Source organism: Coptis chinensis, chromosome 2 (assembly GCF_015680905.1).
Source record: "Coptis chinensis isolate HL-2020 chromosome 2, ASM1568090v1, whole genome shotgun sequence".
Classification (NCBI taxonomy): Eukaryota; Viridiplantae; Streptophyta; class Magnoliopsida; order Ranunculales; family Ranunculaceae; genus Coptis; species Coptis chinensis.
The window spans coordinates 110,590,512-110,617,503 of record NC_141457.1 but is presented as its reverse complement, the minus strand read 5'-3'; the positions used below and the strand labels follow the sequence as shown (position 1 = coordinate 110,617,503).

At 37.4% G+C, this 26,992-nt stretch overlaps 2 protein-coding genes and 1 pseudogene across 24 annotated transcripts in view; 1 reads left to right on the top strand and 2 right to left on the bottom strand.

The window, feature by feature from the left end:
* Positions 1 to 360: 360 nt before the first annotated feature.
* Positions 361 to 12,690, bottom strand: LOC147520567 (DNA gyrase subunit B, chloroplastic/mitochondrial-like). 21 transcript variants are annotated; one of them, XR_015212679.1, is made up of 11 exons: positions 11,650 to 12,690; positions 8,991 to 9,688; positions 8,779 to 8,901; positions 8,286 to 8,352; positions 7,629 to 7,759; positions 7,447 to 7,545; positions 7,275 to 7,351; positions 5,850 to 5,960; positions 4,628 to 4,787; positions 2,983 to 3,038; positions 2,354 to 2,840 (listed from the first exon to the last, which is right to left on the bottom strand). XR_015212679.1 is itself a non-coding variant. In XM_086592099.1 (7 exons), exons 1-7 carry the CDS (start codon positions 5,209 to 5,211, stop codon positions 2,742 to 2,744), a joined length of 492 nt encoding a protein of 163 aa, XP_086448225.1. In that variant the 5' UTR covers positions 5,212 to 5,281; the 3' UTR covers positions 2,354 to 2,741. The 21 variants fall into 21 exon arrangements, 3 of the variants coding, with proteins under 3 accessions (XP_086448225.1, XP_086448226.1, XP_086448227.1); XR_015212675.1 differs by lacking the exon at positions 7,447 to 7,545 and having other exon boundaries at positions 8,815 to 8,901; XR_015212674.1 differs by lacking the exon at positions 7,447 to 7,545 and having other exon boundaries at positions 8,845 to 8,901.
* Positions 12,691 to 13,895: 1,205 nt separating this feature from the next.
* Positions 13,896 to 25,106, bottom strand: LOC147520566 (uncharacterized). 2 transcript variants are annotated; one of them, XM_086592118.1, is made up of 8 exons: positions 24,777 to 25,080; positions 24,286 to 24,498; positions 23,156 to 23,222; positions 19,973 to 22,091; positions 19,823 to 19,883; positions 18,600 to 18,730; positions 18,246 to 18,322; positions 13,896 to 14,713 (listed from the first exon to the last, which is right to left on the bottom strand). In XM_086592118.1, exons 4-7 carry the CDS (start codon positions 20,056 to 20,058, stop codon positions 18,298 to 18,300), a joined length of 303 nt encoding a protein of 100 aa, XP_086448244.1. In that variant the 5' UTR covers positions 20,059 to 22,091; positions 23,156 to 23,222; positions 24,286 to 24,498; positions 24,777 to 25,080; the 3' UTR covers positions 13,896 to 14,713; positions 18,246 to 18,297. The 2 variants fall into 2 exon arrangements, with proteins under 2 accessions (XP_086448244.1, XP_086448245.1); XM_086592119.1 differs by lacking the exon at positions 13,896 to 14,713 and adding an exon at positions 17,660 to 18,124 and having other exon boundaries at positions 24,777 to 25,106.
* The window catches only part of LOC147520561 (putative GDP-L-fucose synthase 2 pseudogene), a 30,713-nt pseudogene continuing 28,736 nt past the window's right edge, over positions 25,016 to 26,992 (top strand). The window contains exon 1 of the transcript XR_015212671.1: positions 25,016 to 26,082. The product of XR_015212671.1 is annotated as a putative GDP-L-fucose synthase 2 pseudogene (transcript). The remainder of the gene's footprint in view (positions 26,083 to 26,992) is intronic.

The window sequence follows — 26,992 nt, the reverse complement described above, 5'->3', positions numbered from 1 at the left end:
AAGATGATGTAAAAGTTAAAAACTGTAAATGCCAGGTTTGAAATCATCTTTGGGAATTGTATAAACTAAAAGGTATGTGGTGTAGTAATATATAGGAGCATTGCTTGTTAAGATCTCCATTAGTAGAATAATTTGCTGTCTTGTAGAATAATTTGGTAATCAGAATCATTTCCAATCTAAGGTCTCCAATAGTCTTGCCGTGTAGAATAATTTGCTCCATATATCATTTTAAATCATTTTAAATCAACCACGTGAGCATATTTCATTTAAAACCAAAAAGTAATACTCAAAGTTTAAAATCAAAGGCCCCTTCTCTTTTGTCGTGGTCACATAGAGACGAAATTAATTACCCATGAGACGAGATCAATAAAACATGATAATACATATTCCACGAGCTTATAAATGTGATAAAAAAATGTACAATATTGCATACACATTGCAGCTTGACTAGTCCCAAGCATGGCCTCAAGTCAGTAGTTTTCCAAAACTAGATGCAGTTATGAAACCCCAGTGAATGTCACTCACCACAGGCCACAGACTAAAATTTCAACTTGACTAATATAGAGCTTTGAACGGAGTTGATTGGCTTAAAATTATTTCCTGATATGTTAGGTTGGCTACTTGGCTATACACCGTTTGAACCTTTGAGGCTTTGGTAGAACTTAATCTTGGCTAACATCCGTATCTGTACAACATGCTTCTCAGAAGAAGCTGAGAGACCACGGAATTGTGCAAAGAGGAAGTTCTTCTTAATCTGCCCAGAATCCAAAAATTTGGATATTAAACTCGATCTTTCTATAACCTGCATGCAGATTTGAGATTTTTACTGATGCTCAAAAGCCAAATCAACCATTTAAGTAATCGCCACAGGAGCACACTCCTTCAACAAAGTGGTGAAAGCGATAACAGTCCCTCATTATGATTTCTCTATCTAAAGTTTGGATATGAACTTGGTTGCCTTGTGGCAGTCCCCACACACTCTCAGGTTCTTGATGATTCTCAGAGGGGTTCCATTTGGTGTACTGATTAGGCCAAAAGCTATGGCCAACTTTTCGCTGTGTCCACAGAGGCTGTCCTTCTCGTCTTCTTCCAAATTCTGCAACACGTACTTTGTGTCTGGGACATAACCAATCTCCTTTATTTCTGAATACAAGTTGTTCATCTTAGCAGATATCTCATCTACCAATGAGTGTGAAGTGCCTCCAACAATGAAGCTGTGAACTCGACCTTTCACCTCTATCCAACTGCAACCTGGAGGCTTTGTCACCCCTCTGGCCTTCATCAATCCTCTCCAATCCTCTCCTCCACAGTCATGTCACCACGAGCTTTCCCCTAGAAAATGTATGAGACACATTTCATCAATGACGCACTAATAACTGATGGTGATGAATTGAGAAAGAAGTTGATGAGTGGAAAGAAACTAAAGACAAAGATGCTAGAGCCTTAATTCAAATTAAAGAACCAAGAAGTACATTGGTATAGAACTTCGGATAGCCTCAACTTACTTCTTTGGTTTCGTCAAAACCAATAAGTTCAACCTCATATATGAGATCTGCCATTGGTGGAACATTTGGGAAAGAAAAACTTCCTTCCTTGCCACAGCCCAACTCCCAACCCACATGCAGCAAAGCACATTCACCAGACTTCATGCTTGCAACAGCTATTGCCAATCCTGTCATCTGATTTTTCTCTGCCACAAACAAAGAAAAACAATGAATGTACAGAACAATGTTTTAAAGGAATAGCAATAAGTTACAGCAACAGTCCATTTCCTGAAAGTTTTGTGTCTGGACATCTTCAGAACCTTAATGCAGACACGATAGTCCACTTCTCCTAATAAATCTGTCGCACTTAGTTGGCTATTAGAAACATACTAACCCTAATTGTGAACAACTCTAAATAGCAGAATCAAATGTTTACATAGAATTTACTCTCCAATGGAGTAAACAAAACACAAGTAAAAGAATGCCAATAGATTTTGCGTAATTCTGCTTTATCAATGGGTTTCCTTGATGTCTGTTATAACTTATAACAGTACTCGTTACCTTACCATCTCATTTGATATAAGTTCTAAGTCTGCAAGTGGTAATGAAAGCCCCCATAAGTTTTACAATCTATAATAGCAATTTAGTAAACATACATATAATTATGCAAGCAAAAGTTGCTTTTCAGCTAACTTTGTCAAAACAACAGGGATTCATAAAAATAAGTAAACCGAAAAAAAAAAAAGCTGAAAAAAATGAGTTCTTGACACCCCAACTCTTACAAAAGTCAAGTGGTTGTTTATTGAGTAATTGAGAATCTTCTTTCATAGACTTAAAATGAAGGCCACTGATAGTTTAACCACACTTACCTTTTCCAAGAACAATCTCTATTGGTCTCTGTTCCTGCCATGTATCTTCAAACTTGTGCTGCGTGCTTTCTGTCCAGGCCAAAAGCTATGGCCAACTTTTTGCTGTGTCCACAGAGGCTGTCCTCCTTCTCGTCTTCTTCCAAATTCTGCAACACGTACTTTGTGTCTGGGACATAACCAATCTCCTTTATTTCCGAATACAAGTTGTTCATCTTAGCAGATATCTCATCTACCAATGAGTGTGAAGTGTCTCCAACAATGAAGCAGTGAACTCTACGTTTCACCTCTATCCAACTGCAACCTGGAGGCTTTGTCACCCCTCTGGCCTTCATCAATCTTCTTATCCTTGCTGCATCTCCCCATCTTCCTGCTGCTGAATAAATGTTTGCTAAGAGTATGTAGTTCCCAGAATATGTGGGTTCCAGTTCAAAAAGATATCCTGCAGCATACTCTGCAAGCTCCGGGTTGCAGTGGATCCTACAAGCACCTGACAAAGACCCCCATACAGCAGCATTCGGTTCATCAAATGAGCCCAGCAAAGTCAAGTCCGCTGGTTTACTTTTACACTAATGCAGGATGATGGTAACAATTAATTATGGAACGCTCGCAAAGAGTAACTGAGAGTTCACCTGGAAGTGCCTATCAAGACCTTGTTTTGCACTACCACCAGCTGAATCGCCTTCAACTATAAAGATCTCTGTTAGAATGTATGGACAATTTATAAATATATTTTTCATAAGAAGACTCCATCAAATGTAACAAGTACCCCACGATTAACAAGCACAAAGGTAGTTATGATTTTATGATCATTCATCAGTTGAATGATTTGTTTCATCAGACTTAGACTGAAATAGCTGACTCTAATACCAATAATTTCCCCTGTGGCATTTATGAAGGAAATAATATTCATGTATCCAACTTCTGAAGGAAATAAAATTTTTAGCCAATCAGATTGATCGTCATAATTACCACTCATCCTAGTCAATCTATTAACATTCAAACCATCCTTGACATTTATTACACATTTATCATCCTCATCGTAGAACAGTAATCATGAGCGAGTAGAGTAGAGGAAGCAGAGCATACCAGATTCTGCAGGATCTGTAGCTGAGCAATCAGCCAACTTTCCAAGAAGAGAAGATGATTTTAGAACACTCTCTTGTCTCACCAATTCCCTTGCTCTCTTGGCTGCCAGAGCTGCCTAAATAAGGAAACAACATATAATGCATCAAACAAAGGGTACCGCTAATCGAGCTTCAAAAAGTTAGTAAAAACACTTTTATAGAAATCTACCTTAAGAGCATTTAAAGATTTGGAGAGAATCAAATCCAGTACATCTGGATGTAGTTCTAAGTACTAGGTGAGAGACTCTTGTACTGATTGATTGACCACTCTTCGCACTTCTGGATTACCCAACCTTGTCTTCCAGAATCGAAAAGAAGAGGAAAGTCAAATAAGAAATGATGATCTCAAGCGAGCAAGTGAGAAGTTTCATCACCATGTAAGAAATGAATATACATTTTGGTTGAAGATTATATGCATGAATAGTCTATTGAATAAAACGACGAAACAACACACACCTTTGTTTGCCCTTCAAAGTCCGGGTTTGGGACCTTCACAGAGATTACACATGTTAATCCCTCCCTTTCATGTTCTCCACTCAAGCTAATGTCCTTTTCCTTGAATGGTACAAACCACAAACCAAAAACATTAATTGTACTCAAGAACATACCGGAGAAAGGTGATAGACATAAAATTAGTTATTCAGTTTTTCTTTTTTCTGAAGTTTTAATCAACCCCTTAGCTGGAATTCAAAAATTAAAACAAATTCAATCAGTACTTAGCATAGGAATACTAAAATTTATGTTACGCTTGCCATTTTAGTTTATTAGTCCATCTGCTTCGCTATGAGTCTATGACATCCCAGGGACACGCAACATTCACTTTATGTAAGTTGAAGCTCTCATCATTTGATTGCCTAAATACTAAGAAAATCTGATTGCAACAAAGAAAACCCTGTCCATATCACTGATCTTATTTGGCTATTAATACAAGTGGTGACATCATGCAATCATTAACCACAGCTGCCTCAAAATTCTGGTTGGGCCAATGAAATATAAAGGGATTCAATCATAGCTTACAGTAAATACATACAGGGCAGAATGAGTCTTGGAGACATGTTGAAACATGGTGGACAAATTTAAAAAGCATAGGGATCGTAATCAAAAAATTATTGACAAAAGATGATTAGGAGATATAAACTGAGGGGGGTACCTTGATAAGTTTCGACTTCTTCCCAAGGTTATTGAGTGTTTTTGTCAATGAAGCTTTGACACCATCGATATGTGTACCACCACCGATATGTGTACCACCATCAACTGTTCTTATGCTATTAGCATATCCAAGCACTGTATCTGAATATGCATCTGAACACCTAAAAAATGACAGCAACAAAAGAAATAAAATTAATAAAATTAAATTAACAATTCAAATGAACACACCATTCCATAGACAATGGAGAAGCTTTGGTCAAGTACAACATTGTCCTTTCTATCTACCACTAAAATAGTTTTGGTATGTGATAGTAAGGTAATTTTGAAAGAGTGTGCGCTACATTCTATGAGATACTTCCATCAAGTTTGAGGATGACTTATAAGACTTCAATGCAATGTAATTTGGCATAAGCATCTCACTGCTGAGTGCTGACATACCCAATACAGCAAGTTAGCAATTGCCCTATTGAAGCATCAGTTCGTATAGTCTATACTCTATTAGAATGTACATGTCATTCCAATAGAGTGACGAGGACTTAAAGTCTAAATCGGAACTTAGAACGATGGATATAAATATCTTACCATTGGAGAGCTAAATCGATTGTGATGCCTTCTACTTCGTTTCTGAAGCCAACAGTATCATGAATTGGTTTCTGAACAAAAAACACCATTTAGCCATATTGAGGTAAGCATGGCATGAGGCGAAAACTTTGATTAAATGCTGAATGCTCTACAACACACATTGGAACCATAGTACCTATGGATATTGTTTGAAGCTAAGTTACATTGACACGGATAGGTGTGTCCGTATCCGACACGGAAATCAAGTCTCTGACACGGCGAAAATATTGGTGTAATATAAAAAAATTGAGGTATATCACATGCAATATGTGTCGGACACAGACACATAAATACGTATCCAACATGGATTATTCTCAAAATATGGTGTGTCCATGTAACATAGGTTTGAAGCATAGGAAATGTGCATCTTGTTCATTCTCTATATCTTTTACCATAATTCCTTTATCGAATATACAAACAGAAATTTGTTGCATCATGGACCTTCTACTGAGAAATGGTCCAACCCACCAAAATAAAATATATAATGAAAGGTTTTGGGTACAACCTAATTTAACAAGTTTAGTGAATAATTTCTTCCACATCAGAACTGATTACCATAATGACACTGGAAACAAATAACACTTGAGCCGCAAATTATATACCTTATCAGAATTTAACCATTTCACATACTCGAGCAACCCACCAGCATAATAGTACTCATTGTGTTGCGTCTTCTCTGGATCATCGTCCTCCTTTCTTAAAGTGATGGTAAGCTGAAAAGTACAGAAGAGAGCCACCAGAAAGAAAAACCCAAAAAAAGGATGACACAACATGCAAAAGATTAGTCAGGCACTTTGAGAAAATCCCTCACAGCTCAACGAGGAGTCTCAAGCAAAGAGTATACACTAATACACAATCATAAAAGTTGGCATTGCGAAATTATATGCTCAATATAATTGACAAGAAAGCACAGAAAGCAAGAACCAAAAGAATAATATATATATATATATATATATATATATATAAAAGATAGAGAACCGAAGGCTCAAGGCTCCTTTATTAATTGTAGCTCATCAGTTCAAGCAATGGATTTTAAATTGTGTGAAATGTAGAGTCTATCATTCATGCCTTAAAGACTCATCATTCTCGTAGCAGCCCTTAACATCCACAAATGATTCCCCCAGATTAGAGGAAAGAACTAATTTTTCATGCAACAGATGTACAAAACATAAATTGAAAGGGGAGTCAATGCAGAATGGAAATAGAAAAGATAAGAGAATAAGATGGGAATTTGTTTTGGGGGGGGGGGGTTGAAACCTAATATAAGACTAACTAAAAAAATGGACCAAATTACCACATATTATCACATTTTCTTCTATTTTATAGAATAAAACCAAATCGGATATTTGTGTATTCTTAAATTTCCATTCCATCGCAGATAAGCCAACAACCATCGGAAAAACTAAGTTACACTGACACGGATACGAAGTGTCTAACACGGTGAAATATTAAAACTGTGGTTCACATACAATGTGTCCATGTGTCCGATACAGATTATTTTTGAAATATTGTGAGTCCATGTAACATAGTGGAAAAATAAAGGTGTTAAACAGGAGTTACAACAAACATCTCCTCTCAACTCTTCTGTTGTCTTATTTTCTCCTCCGCACCCTAAACCAATGAGGTTCTTCACTTCCATCATGGAAATGTAAAGAAAATTAAGGATATCCATCCACAACCTAAGAGCAACTACCATCAGCAACCCACAACCCTTGAAAACCATATTCATCAAATCATCGTACATATTCCATGAAAAGTTTCTAAATGCAATCTTGTTTTTTATGGTCTTGTTTTCGGTTTTCTCGACCTACTACTCAAATTCTTTTTCATCCTAAGAATAAGGTCCAAAAGTGAAACTTGAGGGTCAAACTTCAAAGATAAAGATCCCAGTTCTTACATCAAAAAACTAGAACCACAGATTGACATCAAGCACACAGGAAACCAAAAGGGTTATTCAGAATGTGATCCTCGTAGGAATTATCTACTGAAAAGTGTAAGATGTTTGTAGTTTAAAAGTATAACATTACCTCGGGGTTCAGAAAAGCAAGCTCCCTGATTCGCCCTGCTACTGTGGTGTGGTCAAACTTGACTGAAGTAGTAAAAACTGCAAATACAAATCAAATAACACAAGTACTGAAAACCTTGGTATGGTTGATAACATCGATGATGAACTTTTTATTCTAGTCACTACTCTATTACCGGAAACCCTTAAATCCCCCTTTTCCCAGTGATGGGATTTGATCCCCAAGACGACCTTGGGCCAACCTCCCAAGGCTTGACCAGTAGGCTACTGGAAACCTTCGGTGTTAAACACAGTATTGAGCATGTGAATTCGGAAGGAAAAAAAATAAAATAAAATGCCTTCTGCATCAGGCCAGAACCTAATTTTTGTTCCCCGAGCAGCACTTAATTCAGCTGGAAGTACATGACAAGTTAAAGCTGTCACTGGTTTTCCACGAGAATATTTCTGTTCGTATTCCATCCCATCACGCCAAACTGTAACTTCCAATGCCTGTTCACAGAAAATTACTCAATTAGAATAAAAAGCACATAACAGTAAGTTGCCATCTGCAAACCAGGGTAAAAACAATTCATGATGGAATGTGAGAACTTAACATGGAAGTCCTAATATTTAATCACTTAATTTGACCCTCTCAATATTGCATCTAAACTGTTAAGGGCAATAAAAGTTTAGTGTGTAATCGAATTATCCCAAGATTGAATTTAGAAGAAGATAGGAGGAAGAAACAGATGCATACGTGGTCTTGGGTGCAAAAGCTCATCCAGGACCATAGAAAACCTATAGAACAAATAGATTGAAGGCCTGGAGAGCACCTTCTTCATGTAGGTTTTTAATTTTGACGATCAGCTGCTTCCTTTTATTAAGAGTTTATCGTGTATTTGAATTCCGACAAAGAAACATATATATAAATGGAGAAATTCTACATGTTGGAAATAAATAGAATTGAATTCAAAAATCCATGTTGGATTTTGCAAATAGTCTCTTCAATCAAGAAAGTGATTTAAACCGATCTTACTTTATCGTGTTTTCATCAATGATGTCGGAGTGCTCAAGATGATTGCGAATCAGTAACGTATTCCCATCTGTGCAAAAACCCATCAGAAGATAACATATTGGCAATAAGGCAGTGAAATTAAGGAACCGAATAGAGAATGGTTTGAGCCTAGTAACCATTTCTGTTTTGTTGTTGAGAGAGGCGAGAGGGGGGAGGATGAATGAATTGACAAAAAGGTTACAAATAAGCCTTATTGGCAATAAAATCTAAATTTCCTAGACTTTAACTATCTGACATTCGTGAGTCTAGAGTAATGCTACGTGTGGGGCGTGATTCAGCCTATAGCAAATTATTGGACATCAAAAAGATTGGATTCAGTACAATTTATTCCTTCTCCTATATGGTTTTCATTAGAGCAATCAAAATGTGGGTTATTTATGTGCAACTCCTTATCTTAGATGCATGTACATAACGCCTCTAATTACAATAAGCGTCTTCAAGGTGAGAAACACACCTCTGCCTTATAGAAAATGATACATTTGAAACCTACTGGTTAATGGCAGTAAGAGAGAATACACGCCTTTGCCGTCTTTCTCTGTATCACGCCCCACACGTACTGAGCATCCACAGTTGGCCACTCCTTGCAGATTACAATCACAAACATTTCAGGATTTTTAAAGGTGAAAGGATCGTTTGAACTACTAAAAGTTGTTTGCATTTTGAAACATACCCAAGAGAAGGTATTAAAGTCGGCTGTTTCATGCTTCCCGGCTTGTCATCCTTCGATCGTTCCCTTCTTGTGGCATGCTGTCTCATTCAAATGATAGAAGATGGATGCCTAAATATACAATGGAATTCATATGACCGAACATTTTGCATTATTAGACGATGTAAGAGGACAAATCTCTTACATGCAATACCAGTCCAAACAGACAGAGTTGCGAGCTACGTGGATGACTAAATTTCTCTTCATAACTTTCAGAACTTTGTCATGGAGGAATCAAACTGCAAATTATATGTTGTATGTTTGTCCTAATTATTTGTAAAACTCGTTATTATTATGAATAAAATTTCCACTTAAAAAAAAAATTGCAAACATGAAATTTGACGCTTTTTTACACTATTGGGCTCCCGGGACTCGGAGCTTTCTAGCGACATTCGTCAATAATTTGCAGTTTGATTCCTCCATGACAAAGTTCTGAAAGTTCTGAAGAGAAATTTAGTCATCCACGTAGCTCGCAACTCTGCCTAATAAACCGAATTTTGGTTTGGACTGGTATCGCATGTAAGAGACTTATCCTCTTACATCGTCTAATAATACAAAGTGTTCGGTCATATGAATTCCATCGTATATTTAGGCATCCATCTTCTGTCATTTGAATGAGACAGCATGCCACAAATTAGGTCTTGCAACAATAAGTTTCCTGCGTATACAAGCAACTCCTAACAGTGCTGCTCTATAAGTCTATATACTGTTAGTGCACAACACACTTCGTATGTCAAATTAGAGGGTATGTTGGAGCTCTTGTCACGAAATAAGGTAGGGCCGAAGTCATAACATTTAGGTCTCACTTTTAGACAGCTGAACTACTTGCAGGTGTTGCAGCACAAGCATCTCAAGAACCATTACAGATCCCACAGAGACGCTACTTCTGGTGGCCCATGCTCATATAGGAATTGCTTATATTGGTAAGATATATTGCAAAGACCGAGGGATCAGAAGTCACATGTAAAACTCACTGAATAAAGTGGTGAGATACAAGAGACCTCTGACAATGGAAACGCATAATGCAAAATAAAGCAAGAAAAAGGCAGATGGTATAAACACTTTTTCACCAAACTAAACGCAAATTGGAATTTGGAAGATCTCTATCGTTTCTCCATCTCTAGTCTTCTGCAGAGTAGTCTGGACGATAATTCTGATAACTCACAAAAACTAAATAACCGTGTAGTAATTGATGATACCAAAATCATGTAATGGAACTAGAAAAAGCGAGAATCTGGTAAGATTTCACACTCTTCAAGGAAGATGATCATATTTGAGATTTTGAAGTTCGGAAAGTAGCCACAATAGATAGTCGTCGTTCTCTTTATTGGATGTTCTTTACTTGATACAAAAGAACCACTCCAAGTCCCATCTCTTTTGGTCCGGGTATATTTAATTCCACCCTCCAATAATTCTTAACAAGTGCAACTAAAGTCCACATTTTACCCTTTTAAAGTTTATTTGAACAACTTTCCTTCCTCCAATCACCCAAAATGGAAAAAATTGGAAAAGAAGAGCTGCTACAACTTTCTTCATATTTTCAAGGGAAGATATCGATTCTAGACAACATTTTACATCAACAAGAGCACAAAAAAGCACGGCTATACCCCTCCAACGGGACATTTTCTAAGAAGTGGACCTATAACAACAATACAGGAACATTGGCCTCATTGAGACCCTATTTGGAAAACAACTTATTGCAATAGGGCATGGGGAACTGTAGCATTCACCCCACTTGATTACAATAAGCGCATACTAACACAAAATGAGAAGAAAAAGACACGCTCTAGTTTCTTGATCACCTCACTCACAATCTAGGAAAGGCATGAAAATTGGATATATCACTATTTGCATTGATTCCTCCATTTCAACGGACAACCAACAAATTTGAAACAAATTGCAGTCTCAATCACTGGAAACATAACTTAAAGAAAGTTTGTAGAAACAGTAACATTGCGAAATGAGGAGAAATGGAAAAAATCGTGCTTCGGTAATGGAGTCAAGACTCCATGAACACATCTATGAAGTAAAAAGATGTGTTGCAGGGACCTTCTAAAATCTAACCAACATCAGCTTTTCTGCATGCTCTCAATTCCTCGAGTTTGACTTGATGCATATTCACACTTTGTGTAACTAAGACTCAATGCCTAACTAATCAGCAAAAGAAAGTTTTTGTAGAAACGTATCGAAAAGAAACTAGTTGAGTTTTAAAACTCCGATAAAAGTCAACTCGGTAAAGTTCTGTAGACATGTTAAATGTAGGAACAAAATAATGGATTCAGCTCAGATGATCTCTTTGATCAGATATCAACCTTATTGAGCCAACATGTGAGGGAGTCATATGACAGAAGACATTGAGAATTAAATAAGAATCAGGAATCCAGCAACTCACAATTGAGAGCACAAATACAAAGCGTCAAAGCATAATCACAAACTCACAATTGTAAAACACCACGACTAGACTTGATCAAATTTCAAACAAATTCCATCCAACTCCCATGTTTAATGATACTGATAAATAAACAGCAACGTCATCAAATATAAAACATGGACATAGAAGTAGCGCAATCCGTACTAATGAACAACAATTGAAACAAAAATAATAATAAACAACCACACCTGCATTATTGCTTAACATACTCCAAATACCATTTATAGGTATCCACAAGTCCATCACGAAGCGATATCTTCGGAACCCATCCTAACCCCGCAAGCTTCGAACTATCCATAAGCTTCCTCGGTGTCCCATCCGGCTTACTTGAATCCCAAACCAACTCCCCTTGAAACCCAACAACTTCCTTAACCAACTCCGCTAGCTCCTTAATACTAACCTCTTTCCCACTCCCTATATTTACATGTTCCAATCCACTATACTTGTCCATCAAAAAAACAACAGCATCAGCTAAATCATCCACATGTAAAAACTCCCTTAACGGCGAACCACTCCCCCACACCACAACCTCCTTAGCATTCCCAACTTTTGCCTCATGAAACCTTCTCATTAACGCAGGCAAAACATGCGAGTTCTCAGGGTGGAAGTTATCATTCGGCCCGTATAAATTCGTTGGCATTCCAGATATAGCATCCCAATTATACTGCAACCTATATGCTTGGCACATTTTGATCCCAGCTATTTTAGCAATCGCGTACCATTCGTTTGTTTGTTCTAAGGGACCTGTAAGTAACGCGTCTTCTTTAATAGGTTGGGGAGCATACTTTGGGTAAATGCATGAAGAACCGAGGAATAGAATTTTTTTTACCTCGTTGGTGTACGCTGAGTGAATGACGTTGGTTTGGATTTGTAAATTTATTGAAATGAATTCAGCTGGGTAAGTGTTGTTTGCATGTATGCCACCCACTTTTGCAGCTGCTAAAATTACGTAATTGGGCTTGTGGGTTGAGAAGAATTTTTCGACTTGAGCTTGACGGGTGAGGTCGAGTTCTGAGTGGGTGCGGAGGAGGAGATTTGTATAGCCGGATTCACTTAGTTTTTTAACTATTGCAGAACCGACTAAACCTTTGTGTCCGGCTATCAAGATTTTTGAGGATTTGTCTGAGAAAAATGAATCCATTATGGAGAGAGACTGGTTTGAGATTGAGATTGCCAGATCTGGAAGTCTGGAGAGGGAAATGTAATAGTATTTAGCGAACAGTGTGTCAATTATTCACTATATATAGGATAAATTTCGACAGTTAAATGTCGGTATATTATACGTTATCAAAATTTTCTTCTGGGTGGGTTGGATCTGGGCTTGCCTATAACTGGGTGGTGTCCTAGACGGCTACTCCTACATACCTAACATACCTAATGGAGTTTTTGGTCGGGCAGTTTTACTGTACATCTGTACCGGCTGTACCTATGAAAATGTATATATTAGTATACTGCTAAGCAGTGGGGGTGAGCGGAGTGGGAGAGGAAGAAGGAGGAGTGGAGATGGAGAAGGAGGAGAGGGAGAGGAAAAGAGAGAGTGAGAGAGACGTAGAGAAAAAACAGAAGGGAAGAGATGATGACAGACAGACAGAAACCAACCAAGTTGGTTTTTGTATGCATAACCCCTCCTTCTTCCAAAATGTTCGCTCCTCTCACGGACTATGAAAATGTGTATACCATACAGTATACAACTATTATGCATGTTAGTTATGATTTTAAAAATCATGACAATAGTGTCGTCGACCTAAAGTAGCGATTCGTTTTTTTATATCCAAAATGCACATAATTTCTTTGGTGATATGCTGACATCATTGGTATGTGTTGTATATTAAAAGTATTACATATTGAGAGTTTTGTTTCCATTTACTAAAAAGAGTGATGTGGTTACTAGTATACTGTGTGGCAGTGGGGGAGTGAGCGGAGCTGCGGGGGAGAGAGAGAGTTGGGTGATGCGGTGGAGAGGGAGATGGGTGAAGGAGAAAGGATATTGGGGACGAAGAAGAAGAAAAAATGAGAGAAAAGTTGAGGACAGATAGAAACCAACCAATTTGGTTTTTGTCCACATAGCCCCTCTTCTTCTGCCAAAATCGTTCGCTCCGCTCACTCGATTAAAATTCGGCGTGTGCTCTCTCACTTTCGCAAAAGTGAGTATGATTTTGAAATCAGAAGGAACGAGGTAAATATTGCATGTTGAACTTTATTAAAGCACCTAGGCAAAGAGACGACCACCCATCACGTAGGTATGAAAATAGATGTGAATGTGATTAGGCCTTTTGTTGGCATGAGTCAAAGCAAAACCGCCTACCACAACACGAAAAAGGCATGGATAGGAGTGTCTTCAAAGCAGATTCGCTATGTCGTACAGTGGTAGTGAAACGAAATAAAGATCGCAATTCCAACATATGATGAAAGTTGAGAGAATATAGAAAACATATGCAATGCTAAACCTTCTAACCCGTATCACTACGATACAATGATTCAGTATTGATCAACTAGTTAACAACTTTAATTTGAGTAGCTCATAGCAGTTTGAACTTTATGAAAAGAAAAGAAAAACAAAATTATTCGACATCTTTACAACTTCAATTTTAAGATGTCTAAAGCATTATTAAGCCAGGAGAACAAGGAACCATGCCGACCTTGCAATCGATTGCTCTATGATATTGAAAAAGGTTAACCAGACAAGAAAAGAACCTTTATGTCATTCCTTGCTTTCTCCAAACCAGAGTCCTATCCAATTCTGGTCTTGTTATATGGTCCAGATCCTGAGTTGCAATGAGCATATAGGAACCGTTTGATCAAGGGATGTCCGTTTTGTAGCTGAAAGAAAAAAGCACTGGGCAGGGTAGCAGGGACATAAACTCCGGTTCCTAGAACAAGCCTACAAGTCTAGGCAGCCACGCCCATCTCACCATACTAATGTACAAAGTACAAACCATCCGCAACTTGTGACCCCCTTAAAAGTGTGTACAGGGACTACAGGTGCATTTTTCCTATCAATAATTGGCATCTCTTTGGTGTGTTCACAGCAAAAAAAATAACTGGCATCTCGACCAAGCCAGCGATGCCATCAAAACTTTGGTGCATTTCCTACTTTTGCCTCCAAACTGGGTTAGTATCTGATTCGAGATGTCATCAAAACTTAGGCACATTGCCTTCTTTGCCCCAACTGGGTTGGAATCTTCTTCTTAAAATTTGAACACTGGTACTTGATATCTTCTCCCATAGAACCAAAACAAAATTCATTTATATCTGGAACAAATAAAAAGAGAAATAAAGAGAGCAAAATAAGCACTCTATGACATTAAAAAACCTCAATTATCACTGCAACTCTGCAAGTACACGAATCCTCAATTTAATGACCACAGTGCCATAAGCATTTATTCATAGCTTCAGACTAATAATAAAAGGACACAGACTGAAAATAAATTACTCATAAACTGACAGACTCAACTGATAGACTCAACTCTCAACTGGACTGGCTGGCCTTCAACTGAGCCATAGAAACAGGCAAGTCCCAACTCTTTCACAGTTTCATCACTTCTATCACATGACATGTGCCATGCACCTAGTAATTATTAAGTACTTTATCTACCAATTAAAGTCATGATAATGTGACTCGTGGCATATATATATTATAAAGTGATGCTGCAGAGGGGTCACAGTAGGCATATCTTTCCTCATGTTACAATGTCTTGCCATCAAGTAGAAAAGATATTCATACACATAAATAGCAATTAGGAGCTTAGGACTGGTAAATTTTCAACAAATTTGATGTACAAATATGCGGACTTTGCAATCAAATATCCAAAACAATATTCATAAATCTAACGGTCGAAGAAAAGAAAATGGAAAAATCTGCAGCTAAGTTTTGTAGTATCATACAAGGGTGTAACAAAACACTTCCATACCATTGCCTTATCTAGTTTTAAAATAAGAGATGAGAATTTTGGTTGAAAACCTAGGAATCAATCTGAATTTAAAGTAGACACCTGTTAACGGGTGCAAATGGACTCAGCCTCAAGCAAGTGAAGTAATGCTAAACTTTGATGGCTCAGTGGACTGACCAGAAATGCACAGGGAGAAGTTATTTTTGCTTATTGTGGCAGTTCAAAAAGTAACTCGGTGATTCGGCAGGAGCTAAATTCAATTGAAGCATGTTGGGGGTGAAAGAAATGGAGACTGGAGAATAGTGATTATGCCAGACTCTTTGAGAGCAGTACATATACTAAATGGCTGAGAGAACCCCCCCTTGGTAGTGTTGTAATGTAGTAGCAGAAATTCAATTTTACAGAAGATCGAAGCGGAGCTAACTATAACACACACCTATAGGGAGCAAAACCAGGCAGCTGACTACCTGTCAAGTGCTGTAATGCACAAGATGATATTATAATTTTTTTTGCTCCCCATATAGACTGCAGAATAAATACTATAGTAGTGGGAGATAGGAATGGTACCATGTATCACAATTAATCTAATACAGGTTGAGGTCTAGCCTAAACTTCTAATCTTCTCTAAGAACAAAGCTACCATAGCTCTCACCAGACTGTGCTTCTCTTAATAGATGACAGATTGACAACTTCACACTTTGAAGAGCAACCATTGCAGGAAGCAAACCCATCGAAGCAGATTCAGCAGAGGAAGCCAAATTGCTAGCGCTAAGAATAAGGTTGCAACATGTATCGCAACAAAAATTGACAAAGTGGTGGTATGCTCAGACAACAAAGCAATTGTTAATGAGTTGAACGGAGGAGCTTTAGAAGTCTCATGGAGTCTGTCAAGTCTTTTGGTGGAGGTTCAACATCTCCAGAAATCTTTTAGGTTTTGTAAGGTTGTCTTTTGTCCCAGGGAGCTGATCCCTCATGGGACATCTTATGGCCGAATCAGCCAAGTTTAAGGTTTAATTAGTTTGTAATGGCTTGGTGCTTACGTCTATTAGGGCAAGTTTCAGTCGAGTCCAGAACGAGTTGCATAACCTATTTGCTATATGTTGATGAAAGTGTCTTATGTCAAAAAAAAAAATGCCCTCTCAAAGAAGGAAGGCCCAAAGCAATCTCGTTTTATGGGTCTTCAGTCATGGCGTATGGAAAAATATATAGTTTCTTTCTTTCTTTTATTTTTTTTTTCCCCTATATCCAACAACTCCATCTCACAACTTTTAGCTAAGAGACATACTTCTTTGCACCGTTATAGGGCAAATCACCACCTTTACCAAAAAGGATGCAGCAGTACAAGCCATCCTTGTCCTAATGGAGTCCTCCGCTTGGTCTCTCAAGTACTCTCGTATGACTCCTCCACCTTCGCTTGTCAATTTTGCAAGTTTTTTATTTGCACAAATAAAGAACAAAAATAAATGAGCCTCAAATCAAGAGGTAATTCACTCTGAACCCCAAAGTCAAAAACAAATTCTTGTCTAAGAGTTTGTGATTCTTGTCTAAGAGTTTGCGTAGACAAACTCTTACACAAGAATTTACTCAAAACACATAAAGTTGTAATGACATCCAATAGTTCCAATATAACATCTTCACTCTAAAATACTCGAAACTAAAGGAATGCTAATGAACAGCCAACTAGGAGAGTTATGCTGCTACCCCTACCTAAAATGCTTTCAGGCAATCTGTAACCACTTACCAATGTGTTTTTAAATAATGGCTCAAGTAAGAAAATTTCTTACAATGCATAGAGGGGTCCTATAACTAATCTAGAAGGTGCAAAACAGTCTGGGCCTCTGGGGCAACCTTGTGATACCCAACTATTTACTGGCAACTATTTTCTGACAACTTACCTACACACAGGACAGACTATATCAAAGGAAGGATTTACAGGCTTCTTTCTATTGCTTATGTATCACTTCTAGAGAAAATTCAAGGCACTAATTCTTAGTGTACTTTAACTAATTCCATGTCATTTAGTGTTAAGTGGACCACCGTAATTACTAATCAGGCTTCCGGCACCAAAAGAGAATGATCTATCTTATAAGAGTGGAGTAGAAGCTGTGATCATTTAAGTGTTCATCTGTGACACTAATAGCTTTCTGAGGAGTAAAAAGGAACTACAGGAGATTTAGAAGTAGAACACACCAAGGTATAGTAGGTAGTTAGAGACAGTCTTATTAAATTTGTGTATTCTTAAATCTCCATTCCATCGCAGATAAGCCAACCATCGGAAAAACTAAGTTACACTGACACGGATACGAAGTGTCTGACATGGTGAAACATTAAAACTGTGGTTCACATACAATATGTGTCCGTGTGTCCGATACAGATTATTTTTGAAATATTGTGCGTCCATGTAACATAGTGGAAAAATAAAGGTGTTAAACAGGAGTTACAACAAACATCTCCTCTCAACTCTTCTGTTGTCTTATTTTCTCCTCCGCACCCTAAACCAATGAGGTTCTTCACTTCCATCATGGAACGTAAAGAAAATTAAGGATATCCATCCACAACCTAAGAGCAGCAACCCACAACCCTTGAAAACCATATTCATCAAATCATCGTACATATTCCACGAAAAGTTTCTAAATGCAATCTTGTTTTTATGGTCTTGTTTTAGGTTTTCTTGACCTACTACTCAAATTCTTTTTCATCCTAAGAATAAGGTCCAAAAGTGAAACTTGAGGGTCAAACTTCAAAGATAAAGATCCCAGTTCTTACATCAAAACTAGAACCACAGATTGACATCAAGCACACAGGAAACCAAAAGGGTTATTCAGAATGTGATCCTCGTAGGAAATATCTACTGAAAAGTGTAAGATGTTTGTAGTTTAAAAGTATAACATTACCTCGGGGTTCAGAAAAGCAAGCTCCCTGATTCGCCCTGCTACTGTGGTTTGGTCAAACTCGACTGAAGTAGTAAAAACTGCAAATACAAATCAAATAACACAAGTACTGAAAACCTTGATATGGTTGATAACATCGATGATGAACTTTTTATTCTAGTCACTACTCTATTACCGGAAACCCTTAAATCCCCCTTTTCCCGGTGAAGATGGGATTTGATCCCCAAGACCTTGGGCCAACCTCCCAAGGCTTGACCAGTAGGCTACTGGAAACCTTTGGTATCAAACACAGTATTGAGCATGTGAATTCGGAAGGAAAGAAAATAAAATAAAATGCCTTCTGTATCAGGCCAGAACCTAATTTTTGTTCCCCGAGCAGCACTTAATTCAGCTGGAAGTACATAACAAGTTAAAGCTGTCACTGGTTTTCCACGAGAATATTTCTGTTCGTATTCCATCCCATCACGCCAAACTGTAACTTCCAATGCCTGTTCACAGAAAATTACTCAATTAGAATAAAAAGCACATAACAGTAAGTTGCCATCTGCAAACCAGGGTAAAAACAATTCATGATGGAATGTGAGAACTTAACGTGGAAGTCCTAATATTTAATCACTTAATTTGACCCTCTCAATATTGCATCTAAACTGTTAAGGGCAATAAAAGTTTAGTGTGTAATCGAATTATCCCAAGATTGAATTATAAAGAAGATAGGAGGAAGAAACAGATGCATACATGGTCTTGGGTCGCAAAGCTCATCCAGGACCATAGAAAACCTATAGAACAAATAGATTGAAGGCTTGGAGAGCACCTTCTTCATGTAGGTTTTTAATTTTGACGATCAGCTGCTTCCTTTTATTAAGAGTTTATCGTGTATTTGAATTCCAACAAAGAAACATATACATAAATGGAGAAATTCTACATGTTGGAAATAAATAGAATTGAATTCAAAAATCCCTGTTGGATTTTGCAAATAGTCTCTTCAATCAAGAAAGTGATTTAAACCGATCTTACTTTATTGTGTTTTCATCAATGATGTCGGAGTGCTCAAGATGATTGCGAATCAGTAACGTATTCCCATCTGTACAAAAACCCATCAGAAGATAACATATTGGCAATAAGGCAGCGAAATTAAGGAACCGAATAGAGAATGGTTTGAGCCTAGTAACCATTTCTGTTTTGTTGTTGAGAGAGGCGAGAGGGGGGAGGACGAATGAATTGACAAAAAGGTTACAAATAAGCCTTATTGGCAATAAAATCTAAATTTCCTAGACTTCAACTATCTGAAATTCGTGAGTCTAGACTCTAGAGTAATGCTACGTGTGGGGCGTGATTCAGCCTATAGCAAATTATTGGATATCAAAAAGCTTGGATTCAGTACAATTTATTCCTTCTCCTATATGGTTTTCATTAGAGCAATCAAAATGTGGGTTATTTATGTGCAACTCCTTATGTTAGATGCATGTACATAACACCTCTAATTACAATAAACGTCTTCAAGGTGAGAAACGCACCTCTGCCTTATAGAAAATGATACATTTGAAACCTACTGGTTAATGGCAGTAAGAGAGAATACACGCCTTTGCCTTCTTTCTCTGTATCACGCCCCACATGTCCTGAGCATCCACGGTTGGCCACTCCCTGCAGATTACAATCACAAACATTTCAGGATTTTTAAAGGTTAAAGGATCGTTTGAACTACTAAAAGTTGTTTGCATTTTGAAACATACCCAAGAGAAGGTGTTAAAGTCAGCTGTTTCATGCTTCCCGGCTTGTCATCCTTCGATCGTTCCCTTCTTGTGGCATGCTGTCTCATTCAAATGATAGAAGATGGATGCCTAAATATACGATGGAAATTCCTATGACCTAACATTTTGCATTATTAGACGATGTAAGAGGATAAATCTCTTACATGCAATACCAGTCCAAACAGACAGAGTTGCGAGCTACGTGGATGACTAAATTTCTCTTCAGAACTTTCAAAACTTTGTCATGGAGAAATCAAACTGCAAATTATTGACGAATGTCGCCACAAAGCTCCGAGTCCCAGGAGCCCAATAGTGTAAAAAAGCGTCAAATTTCATGTTTGCAATTTTTTTTTTTAAGTGGAAATTTTATTCATAATGATAACGAGTTTTACATTTACAAATAATTAGGACAAACATCCAACAAGCTGTGCCGCAAGTCCTTTCTGAATAGCAAATGTTGCACACTTGTCCTAATTATTTGTAAAACTCGTTATCATTATGAATAAAATTTCTACTTAAAAAACTACAAAACATGAAATATGACGCTTTTTTACACTATTGGGCTCCCGGGACTCGGAGCTTTCTAGCGTCATTCGTCAATAATTTGCAGTTTGATTCCTCCATGACAAAGTTCTGAAAGTTCTGAAGAGAAATTTAGTCATCCGCGTAGCTCGCAACTCTGCCTAATAAACCGAATTTTGGTTTGGACTGGTATCGCATGTACGAGATTTATCCTCTTACATCGTCTAATAATGCAAAATGTTCGGTCATATGAATTCCATCGTATATTTAGGCATCCATCTTCTGTTATTTGAATGAGACAGCATGCCACAAATTAGGTCTTGCAACAATAAGTTTCCTGCGTATAGAAGCAACTCCTGACAGTGCTGCTCTATAAGTCTATATACTGTTAGTGCACAACACACTTCGTATGTCAAATTAGAGGGTATGTTGGAGCTCTTGTCACGAAATAAGGTAGGGCCGAAGTCATAACATTTAGGTCTCACTTTTAGACAGCTGAACTACTTGCAGGTGTTGCATGCAGCACAAGCATCTCAAGAACCATTACAGATCCCACAAAGACGCTACTTCTGGTGGCCCATGCTCATATAGGAATTGCTTATATTGGTAAGATATATTGCAAAAACTAGAGGACTGTAAAGTCACATGTAAAACTCACTGAATAAAATGGTGAAATACAAGAGACCTCTGACAATGGGAACGCATAATGCAATATAAAGCAAGAAAAAGACAGATGGTATAAACACTTTTTCACCAAACTAAAGGCAAATTGGAATTTGGAAGATCTCTATCGTTTCTCCATCTCTAGTCTTCTGTAGAGTAGTCTGGACGATAATTCTGATAACTCACAAAAACTAAATAACCGTGTAGTAATTGATGACACCAAAATCATGTAATGGAACTAGAAAAAGCGAGAATCTGGTAACATTTCACACTCTGCAAGGAAGATGATCATATTTGAGATTTTGAAGTTCAGAAAGTAGCCACAATAGATAGTCGTCGTTCTCTTTATTGGATGTTCTTTACTTGATACAAAAGAAATGAAAATTTCATTTCCACTCCAAGTCCCATCTCTTTTGGTCCGGGTATATTTAATTCCCCCCTCCAATAATTCTTAACAAGTGCAACTAAAGTCCACATTTTACCCTTTTAAAGTTTATTTGAACACCTTTCCTTCCTCCAATCACCCAAAAAGGAAAAAATTGGAAAAGAAGAGCTGCTACAACTTTCTTCATATTTTCAAGGGAAGATATCGATTCTAGACAACATTTTACATCAATAGGGGCACAAAAAAGCACGGCTATACCCCTCCAACGGGACATTTTCTAAGAAGTGGACCTATAACAACAATACAGGAACATTGGCCTAATTGAGATATACTATTTGGAAAACAACTTATTGCAAGAGGGCATGGCGAACTGTAGCATTCACCCCACTTGATTACAATAAGCGCATACTAACACAAAATGATAAGAAAAAGACGTGCTCTAGTTTCTTGATCACCTCTCTCACAATCTAGGAACACTGGATATATCACTATTTGCATTGATTCCTCCATTTCAGCGGACAGCCAACAAATCTGAAACAAATTGAAGTCTCAATCACTGGAAGCATAACCTAAAGAAAGTTTGTAGAAACAGTAACATTGCGAAATGAGGAGAAATGGAAAAAATCGTGCTTCGGCAATGGAGTCAAGACTCCATGAACACATCTATGAAGTAGAAAGGTGTGTTGCAGGGACCTTCTAAAATCTAACCGACATCAGCTTTTCTGCATGCTCTCAATTCCTCGAGTTTGACTTGATGCATATTCACACTTTGTGCAACTAAGACTCAATGCCTAACTAATCAACAAACGAAAGTTTTAAGTAGAAACGAATCGAAAAGAAACCGGTTGAGTTTTAAAACAGATAAAAGTCAACTCGGTAAAGTTCTGTAGACATGTTAAATGTAGGAACAAAATAATAGATTCAGCTAAGATGATCTCTTTGATCATATATCAACCTTATTGAAGAGTCATATGACAGAAGACACTGAGAATTAAATAAGAATCGGGGAATCCAAAGAACTCTCTCGAGTCAGATCATATAGTCTTGAAAATCAACAGCCTCAATAACTTTGTCAGACACCTCCGCAACGGGACAACGTGCCCCAAGGCTTCATGTACAGGGGTGCAGGAACTTAGTATACCAGGTTACTTAATCACCTAAGAAGAGCCGCGAAGCGATCGACCACCACTCTCAAAATTTTACTTGCTTAAATGAAAAGTAGAGTCAAATTGGCAACCCTTCCAGGACATTCTTGGTATTTCTTGTCAATTTAGCATTGAAATGCAGTAACGCTTAAAAGACTTAGAATTGTCAATTCATCTCAGAGGAGCATCCAGAGGTACAAGACCACTTCTGCACTATGAACTGCTCATATGCTTCGATAGTCAACTCCTTCTGAATTGGGTTAGTATTAAAGTAGGCGAAAATGTCATTTGCTCCGCAGTTTATAATGAAGATAGATTTTTCATTGCTAATTCTGGATCAAGAAAAATAGATATGAAACAACAATGTTAGGCTATGGCAAGAGGGAGTTCACACTGAAGCCTTGATTTTAAAATGTACATCAAATAGTGTGTATACGCTAAATAACTAACCTAATTAATTCACATCTGTTGCGTGTAAACGTCGATTCAAATCTTCCAATGGCCCCTAGTTGGTCTGCTGAACTCACAATTAAGGAAGTTATGAGCCAAAGATTCAATCTCTAACAAATTGAACAAAATAGGCAATGAAGATAATCCTCCATAGGCAGGAACACAATTAACATATCACAAAATTCAAGGAAAATGGGAACACTATATGTTACCCAGGTTGTACAACCCTTACTTTTATGAATTGGAAATAACATATATATACTTGTGTTGTTGTTTTTTGCTGGATATATACTTATATTGTTAACTTATGAGAGATGGTAAAAAAAGAAACACACACTAAAAAGAAGTCACATATCCTTAATAATCCTTTACAAATAAAAAAACCGGCCTTAGTTTTTTGAACATGGATATATATATCTTATATTATATCGTTTTTGGTACTGATGAGAATATAGATGGTAAAAAGAAACACACACTAAAAATCGAATATATCGTCACCATTTTAAAATCCTTTTCCAATAATTTCCTTATATCAATATTTCCGAAAAAATAGTTTGGACCCTTATATCCGTCAATGATATATATCGGTTTTGGGAATATATTCTCACATTTAGATGTATATGTCATATTAAGAAATCCAATATATTGAAAGCTAGTACACATTCAACTGACGTAATATAAAAGTAATGCTTGAGAAAACATTGAGTTTGTAGGAAATAAGGAAAGTATAGAGTAAAAGACTGGGTGCATTATACCTTAGTTTTAAACCAATGGTTTATGAACTCAAACCCAGAAATGGTCAATCTGAATTGTAAGTATTTTAATACTAACAGAACCCAATAAGTAGCAACCTAATTGTGCTATATAACCATATGAACTGTTCCAAGTACATGAAAAAAATGCAAGTTCAAATATGAAGAATTTAAGAAGTCAACGATCCTCGTGCACTACCAAATGATGAATATTGGGACGACACACAGGTATGATGCTTCTTAATATTCGCCTAGATTTTACAGTCACCAAATCAATGACTTGGTAAATTGATTATATCATTGAGCGCGTTTTACAAAGATGACAACATCTGCATATATATAGTAAACTACCCTGCTAACAGATTGAAATGAAATTACCTGCTTAACAAATTAAGAGTACTTTTGTCTGAATTTCTGCTGTAGATGTTCCACGACAGAGGAATAGTTTCCTTGACCCTTAGCAATTAGGGTGATCTGTTGCTCGATGAAGCTGCGGATATCTGGCAAACAAAGGTCTGGATCATTGGTTTGATATCCGCTTATCTGGGTCATTCCCAGGGTAGTAGGTACCAATCACCTTCCCGCATGTACCTTTAATTTAAAAGAACAATTATATATATAAAGGAGGTATGACGTAAATTATAGCCTCTATATCGATTCAGATGCCCAAAAAGCATTATAACAACGATTAAAATTTAAAAGAAAGGGCTGAGTCAATAGGTATACAGCAATAGGAAAAGATTATAATTGCAAGGAAGTAGGAGAATGATGCGGGCTATTTTAGCAGTTTGTTCCTTTGTAGATTGGTAATTAGATGATTTTGTGATTAAGAGAGAAGATAGTTGCTACTGAAGAGAAAAACTTCTAACCTTGAAAAACCAAAAGCCCTATCTTGAGCTCCAAGTGGAACAGAAATGAAGAGGATCTCGAGCTTGCATATAACTGGGTGGGGTTCAGATAAGATTCCAGTACCAGCTAGGCCCAATTCGATTATGTCCTAGACGGCTAGACTCCTAGATAGTAATGAAGTTTTTGGTTGGGCAGCTTTACTGGATACTGTACCTATCAAAACCTGTATACTATATAGTATACAACTACTACTGCTAATATGTATTTTGCTGTTCAACAGAACATATGCATGTTCAGTTATGATTTTAAAAATCATGACAATAGTGTCGCTCCACAGAATTTCAGATCTACAATCTCAAACCAGTCTCTCTCCACAATGGATTCGTTCCTATCAGACAAATCCTCAAAAATCTTCATAGTGGGACACAAAGGTCTAATCGGTTCCGCAATAGTTAAAAAACTAACTAAATCCGGCTACACAAATCTCCTCCTCCGCACCCACTCAGAACTTGACCTCACCCGTCAAACCCAAGTCAAACAATTATTCTCAACCCACAAGCCCATTACGTAATCTTAGCAGCTGCAAAAGTCGGTGGCATACATGCAAACAACACTTACCCAGCTGAACTCATTTCAATAAATTTACAAATCCAAACCAATGTTATTCACTCAGCTTATACCAACAACATAAAAAAAATTCTATTCCTCAGTTCTTCATGCACTTACCCAAAGTACGCTCTACAACCTATTAAAGAAGGCGCGTTACTTACAGGTCTGTTAGAACAAACAAACAAATGGTATGCGATTGCCAAAATAATTGGGATAAAAATGTGTCAAGCATATAGGTTGTAGTACAATTGGGATGCGATATCGAGAATGCCAACGAATTTATGGTTCGAATGACAACTTCCACCCCGAGAACTCGCATGTTTTTCCCGCGATAATGAGACGGTTTCATGAGGTGAAAGTTAGGAATGCTATGGAGGTTGCGGTATGGGGGACTGGTTCACCTTTAAGAGAGTTTTTGCATGTGGATGATTTAGCTGATGTTGTTGTTTTTTTTATGGACAAATATAGTGGATTGGAACATGTTAATGTAGGGAGTGGGAAAGAGGTTAGTATTAAGGAACTAGCAGAGTTGGTTAAGGAAGTTGTTGGGTTTCAAGGGGAGTTGGTTTGGGATTCAAGTAAGCCGGATGGGACACCAAGGAAGCTTATGGATAGTTTGAAGCTTGCGGGGTTAGGATGGGTTCCAAAGATATCGCTTCGTGATGGACTTGTGGATACCTATAAATGGTATTTGGAGTATGTTAAGCAATAATGCAGGTGTGGTTGTTTATTATTATTTTTGTTTCAATTGTTGTATTGCGCTACTTCTATGTCCATGTTTTCTATTTGATGGCATTGCTGTTTATTTATCATTATCATTAAACATGAGAGTTGGATGGAATTTGTTCAAGATGGAATTTGTTCAAAATTTTATCAAGTCTAGTCATGGCGTTTTACAATTGTGAGTTTGTGATTATGCTTTGACGCTTTGTATTTGTGCTGCTATTCCCATCACAAGCGTCTTGCTGAGCAATTTTTGCTCTGAGTGTGAGAGGTGGGATGGCATATGATAAATTGGTAAAAGGTGTCAACCCAGTGGGAAAGTCTTAGCTGCGTATGGATACCTGAACAGTGACTCCTATTAAAATTTTCACGATTACTTATGAAGGTTATTTACTTATAAGAAAAAGTCTTCGCCTTATAGTACTTGATACCCTCTTTTCTTATTCTCTTATTAACATCAAGTATAATTCGCGTATTGGTGCTTTTGTAAGTTGTTTGTGGTAAGTTGTTTATGGTAGGTGCTTAATTACATTTTTCCTATGAAGAATCAGCTGGGAATCATACTTGTTAGAAAAAGAACATATTATTCTTTTCTAGAGGAAACAGTAACCATAGTGTCTATATTGCACGAAAATGGCTCTGTTTTTCATGTCTAGCAGTGGTGGTAATACTAGTTGTGCTGGCAGTCCTATTCCTCTAGAGAATTTTTCTGATTTGCTTTTAATATAAGTACTCCCCAACATGTTGGTTGTAAATTGATCAACCACCTTATCTTGGAATTATGGGGTGTTGATTTAAAAGGTACTTACATGATCAAGTTTGAACAAGTTCTCCATGTTGCCTATTAATGGAATATGTATTTACCATAAAGTATGAATGAGTCGTGGGCATAATCTTCAAAAGT